This window comes from Euphorbia lathyris, chromosome 4 (genome assembly GCF_963576675.1).
Source record: "Euphorbia lathyris chromosome 4, ddEupLath1.1, whole genome shotgun sequence".
NCBI classification, from domain to species: Eukaryota; Viridiplantae; Streptophyta; class Magnoliopsida; order Malpighiales; family Euphorbiaceae; genus Euphorbia; species Euphorbia lathyris.
The window spans coordinates 26,855,650-26,861,478 of NC_088913.1; the positions used below are offsets into that span (position 1 = coordinate 26,855,650).

Here is a 5,829-nt window from a genome sequence, read left to right on the forward strand (position 1 = left end):
ATTCACGTCCTAACTTTGATAAACCATTTTAACCCTTATTTAGCAGATTAAGTTTGTTCGATATATATATAGTATGGTTTCAGATTTAAATAAATAATACTCCTCCATTTTGCAACCATAAAAAAAGCTATAAACTCAAACAAGTGTTCATAATTTTGTTGGGTTAATCCATTTTGCAACCAAAATTAAATGTTTACGGGAAATTAGGGAATGGTAATTTACTTTGTTAGTATCCCACAGCACATGCACACTTTCCTAGTCGTCACGTACCGTTTATTCCTTTTCTGTATATTCCCATCCCATCCCCAGTCAATACTCGCTCTCTGGATAGCCGTTTCGTTACAGACATTACACGTGTGATTATGTTAAAGCGAGTGTTCTCCCATTTTTAGGCTGCGAATATGAAAGAAGAACACAGTAACGGGGTAACCTGGTCATTTCAATGTAGCTGACCGCCTCACCTCCCCCCTCCTTTACTTATGTCATTTTAATGGAGTTTTAAGCCCAGAAAATGCATTCAGAGAAATTGAATTTTCGAAATGGGTTTTATGGGTCTCATCTTCAAATTTGCTTTGGAATGCTTCCACATTGTCGCATGGTATGCTAATAATGGGTATTGAATTATCGTAACATTGATTCCTAATTTTGTGTATTCTTTTGCTTTAATTAAAACTTGATGAAGCTTTTATCAAAAAAAAAAAAAAAACTTGATGAAGCTGGTTTTAGGAATACATGATTGTGATTTTCCTTCTGTTTATGGGTATTGACTTCAATTCTTTTGCTCTTCTTCTTGCAGGCCTCTTTTTGCTATAATATATCCCTTGTATGTAACTCTCTTTTCACTCCATGCATCTCTATCTTCAAAGCTCAATTAGGTCCTTAATCTATATTTTAAAATCAATTAGGTTTTTTAACTTTCTAATTAGATTCTCAACTCATACAATTAGATCCTTATCCTTATAAAAATTCTAACTAAATCGCTCAACTTATGTTAAAGTTGCTCCTTTAATTGAAATAAAATTTTGGTTTGATCTTTTTGATTGTTTTATTTATATTTTACGTTTTTTTTAGAAAATTATTTATATTTTATATTTTGGTTATCGCTTCAGTTATTCTATATTGTGAATCAGTGTTGATTAATATTTTATTGTATTTTTGCTTTCAGATATGAGCTTAGTTTTAGTAAAAGAAATAAATAGTTGAGCCTAAAAACATGTAAAAAAATTATTTTAGTATAATATATTAGTTTTGGTTTGGTTTTAAACCAATGTTTTACTAAAAATAAACTTATAACTGAAACCTAAAAAGTCTGAAAATATGAAATAACCGAAACTAGATTTTATTTCAATTTACATATGTTAGGGACTGAATTGGTGATTTTAAAACACTTTATAAAAATAACAAGTAGTAAGAATGTCCCCGGTGAATTTTTGGATCCATCATTGCACATCACATGAATAAAAAAAAATTACTTTCAAACTATTTTCAAAGGCAAATGAAATAAATAGCTTTATGTTAACCGAGACTTATGTTGAATATATACTTAACAGATGTGCTTCCATTCAAGCGATTGAGACCAACTCAAACTCTGACACTGAGAAGCTCATCAGTTATTGGATCTGCTTTTCCTTGATTTTACTATTTGAAAATACTTTTGAGCACCTACTACACTGGTAATTTTACTACTGAAAACCTGCATTCTAAATACTCTTTGCTCTTGATTATTATTCTGAAGATTTATTATTATCCTAGGTATATTTCCCTTCATTATTATTCTGAAGAAATGCCTTTAGGTGGGTACTTCATGAAAACATATAAAAGATACAAGCTAGTACTGACTTTAAGAGCCTTTTTGTTGAGAGTATCATGAAAAAATCAATTACTAGATATACTATTATGCTAGAAACAAGTACCACATTGGTTAATTAGCGAGCTATATCGCTCTATATATGTGCGATGATCATCCTCTTACCTTTTCGGTTGAGCTAGAACAACCTTGTATTAATTCGTTGATTGTTTTACTTGTTTGGGTAGCTATAAATGTTCTTGCTTGTAATGTTAGATAGCTATTCTGTTATACATGTTTTCTTTGGTCCTAATGTTTTTGATCTCCCTTAATCAAGGTTGCCCTATTGGCCTTACATGAAGCTAATAATAGTGGGTTGCTTGATTACACCTCACTTCGATGGTTCTTTTTACATCTATAATCAACTTGTTCGTCCATGTCTGTCGTCTATGCATCCTCGCTTTGTCTTCAACTGGTTTATCAAATTGTTGGACATCTTGAAGGAAACCGAACTTGAAGCCCGGCAGAATCTAATGGTATCCATGTTCTATGGTCTTTGAATCAAAATTTATTTTATGCTACCTTTTCTCATTTTCGTGGTTATTGCTTTTCTTCAAAAGCTTACCTATGAACTGATTTTATAAATTGCAGCTGACGTTGGAGCAGCCTAAAGTTGAGCAGAAAGACATTAATGCTGTGGAAATAACAGAGAAGAATGGACTATCAACAACCAAGCCGCCGGTAAGATGTTGATCTTGTATGTCTTTTCACAAAAATTTCATCTATAACAGATAAATTCTTCCAGAATATGAACTGCAAAAGCTTTCCCAATCTGCATAGGCGGCTTTGCATAGAATGGACATAGTTTGATATACATATATTCCAAATGGTATAAATGCCACAACTATGATAATTGTGTCAAACTGGTCGTATTCTCTCTCTAATTGTGTTATGTTGCGTCAGAAATTACGAAGCCCAAAATACATTCGGATACTTTTTTATTTGAAGTGCATCTTTTTTTATGCTTGTGAAGTTTTTGACTCTTAGTGCTTCTGTTTTTACCACAATTTCAGGTTACACAAATAGAATCCGTCTTGGGTCAGCCAAGAATTGCAACATATGCTGAAATAGTCGGACGAAATAATCTTCCTGATCTTATAACTTCGGAGAAATTGCAAAAAGAATTGGCTTGTGCTACAATTGAAGCAGAAACTTGTGCAGCCAAGAGCAGTCAAGAATTATGGACTTGTGTTTTGTGCAAGGTAAAATGCGCAAGAAAGCTCAATCTCATTGCACATTTTCAAGGTCAAAGACATGCCAAGGCTTTAGAGAGTCTAAAAGCCAGACCAAGTTCCAAGTATTATTTCAAGCCATGGACTTGTCCGATATGTCACGTAACGCTCGAGAATAAAAACAATCTGGTTTCACATCTTCAATCGAAAAGGCATTTGGCTGCCTGTGAACATCAGAAAGTGGAGGAAATGTCTGGAAAAGGTGAGGTTTCTTCTGCTTCATCGGAAATTAACATCAATTCACCGGAATGTGAAGCAATGAATCTGAAAAGTAGATCAGTTGTTGAGGTTAGAGATTGTAAGTGGTGGTGCACCATTTGTAATGTAAGCTGCACTAGTGAAGAAAACATGGACTGTCACCTTAAAGGAAGCAAGCATTTGGCTAGGACTACAGAACTGACTGATGCTGCAGCTAAAGGACAGGTCTGATAACCCGGTGAATTAGTATACCTCATTTTTTGATTGGTCGGATGTATTATATCGGGAGAACAGTAGAATTTCTCTCTTCCATGAATTGGATGAAAAAGAGATGCATTTGTAATATAATTTTGAGTTTGTTCAGTTTAGATTGACATCTTGATATGAGAAAGATGGTACATTTTTATTTTTGGTTTAATATTTGTTGTAGACGTTGATCAAATACCAATTAAGTTCACTCTAATATATAAAGTTATGAAAGTATAAGATGTTTTGAGATATCATACCTATTCTAATTTAAGGTATAAAATCAATAAACAATGAATAGCTTAGAAAATTTGAAATTTATTTTTGAGAAGGAACTTCATCGTTATCTTTAATTTGGAAAATTGTCATATTTACTTGAAAACAATGAGTCAAATTGAAAGTATTTTACTTTCTGACAATTTTTAATGGATTTAGATATCTAGTCCATCTTGAAAATATTTTTGTTTGTTTTTCATCCTCAAGTTTTTTAAGGTGTTTTATGTTGACACAATGATACGATTTACTTCTATATTATTGATTTAGTAGTATAGATTTAGTAGTACAAAGTTAAACATAAAGTTTTCAAAGTAAGATCCATTTTACTTCTATATTATTGAAAATTTAAAAAACATGGTTTGACTGTTATTTAAATATAATATATATCAAACCTTCGAAATAAGATTGTCAATAAATTAAACCAGTTTATATATTTGTAGTTGGTTATTTGTAATTATATTAGTTGAAAATTAAAGTTATAAACTAACTATACATTTTTTGAAGTTTTGAATTGCTTTTTTCAACTGCAGTGGATTCATCACCATCATATTTCAGCTTGATTACAATAAACATATTATTATTAGGTATACGCATTTGGGATAGGAGGTTGAAGAGTCTAAGAGTATTTTAAGTATTAAAATTATCGATTTTAGTAGCCTGTGTTGAAATAGGTCTAGAAATATAAATGAGCCACTCCAAAGATCTAGTTTTGTAAATTTCACATCATATTAATTATATTGAATTATAATTCAACTTTTTTTAAGGATTTTTTTTGGTAGGATAGGAAAAGAAAAACAAACAACAAAAGTCGCTCAACCCGGGATCAGCCTAGGAAAACTGACTCCACCACATCCACTTTTTTTAAGGATATAATTCATCTAATTATTGATTAAGAAGTTGAAAGATTTATAATTTTAAAATTAAACAAATAAATAATTAATATTTAAAATAGGATAAAGTACGAAAAAAATACTCGTGGTTTACCTTATTTGTAAATAGAGGTCTGTGGTTTAAAAGTTTGTAAATAGAGGTATGTGGTATGCTTTTTTAATAAAACAATGTATTTAAAACTAAACTTTTTAAGTAATTGATGACAATAAGAGCATTATTTAATTTTTTTTCAATTATATTTATATCTTGACAAAACACATATCTCAAAATCAAATTGAAACAGTGTAAAATAAATTTAATTATCAATTTAGTTCATAAACTGTCAGATTAGTAAAAAATGTAAAATTCCACCATATTATTTATTGTTTTGATTTAGGAAGTTTTTTTCGGGGGTTATGTTTTGCTGATATGTAAGAATAATTTTTTTTAAGGTAAAAATGTCTTTAGTTGTAATCAGAACTTAACTGTGTACTTGTAATACTTTATTTTGTAAATAAAACATACCACCGACCTTTATTTGTAAACTTTTAAATCACGTACCTCTGTTTGCAAAATGGACAAACCACAAGTATTTTTTTCGTACTTTTCCCTTTAAAATATCTATTTTATAATTAATTTTACACTCCATTCCAATAGTGAGAATAAACAAAGTAATGCTTATTTTATAAAAAAATAAATAAATATAATACATTCTTTTTATATCAGTTAATGAAGTTTCTAAATTGATTCAATTATGACCTGAATTTGTAAATTTATATCATTCGCATAATAAATATATTAAAAATAAATAAATTGACTAAGCTTAATTTTTAGGTATATTTTGGAACCTTTCTTAGGCCATGTGTCACTTTATTTCAGTATTAACAATTTTATTTCAGTTCAGTAATATTTAGTTCAGTTAAATTCAGTAACGTTCAGTTAGTTCAGGAAATTATCATTATTTAATATAATTATAATTATTTATATTTATTTTATATATTATTATTTATACATATTTTACAGGTGTCCGCTATGGTTACTTCCTTTAAAAATAAAGTAGGATTACTTTGTTTCAATAACGAATAGTATTGCGACATGTGTCGAATTAATTTAAAATAAAATAAATTATATTAAAAGTTGACCTGTTATTACAGGTTACCA

General features: G+C 29.7%; 1 protein-coding gene across 2 annotated transcripts; it reads left to right on the forward strand.

The window, feature by feature from the left end:
• Window positions 1-503: 503 nt before the first annotated feature.
• Window positions 504-3,724, forward strand: LOC136226893 (uncharacterized). Of its 2 annotated transcripts, XM_066015570.1 has the most exons (6): window positions 516-598; window positions 797-823; window positions 1,551-1,673; window positions 2,124-2,322; window positions 2,438-2,527; window positions 2,860-3,724. In XM_066015570.1, the coding sequence occupies exons 1-6, from the start codon at window positions 540-542 to the stop codon at window positions 3,505-3,507; spliced, it is 1,146 nt and encodes a 381-aa protein (XP_065871642.1). In that variant the 5' UTR covers window positions 516-539; the 3' UTR covers window positions 3,508-3,724. The 2 variants fall into 2 exon arrangements, with proteins under 2 accessions (XP_065871643.1, XP_065871642.1); XM_066015571.1 differs by lacking the exon at window positions 1,551-1,673 and having other exon boundaries at window positions 504-598.
• The last annotated feature ends 2,105 nt before the right edge of the window (window positions 3,725-5,829 follow it).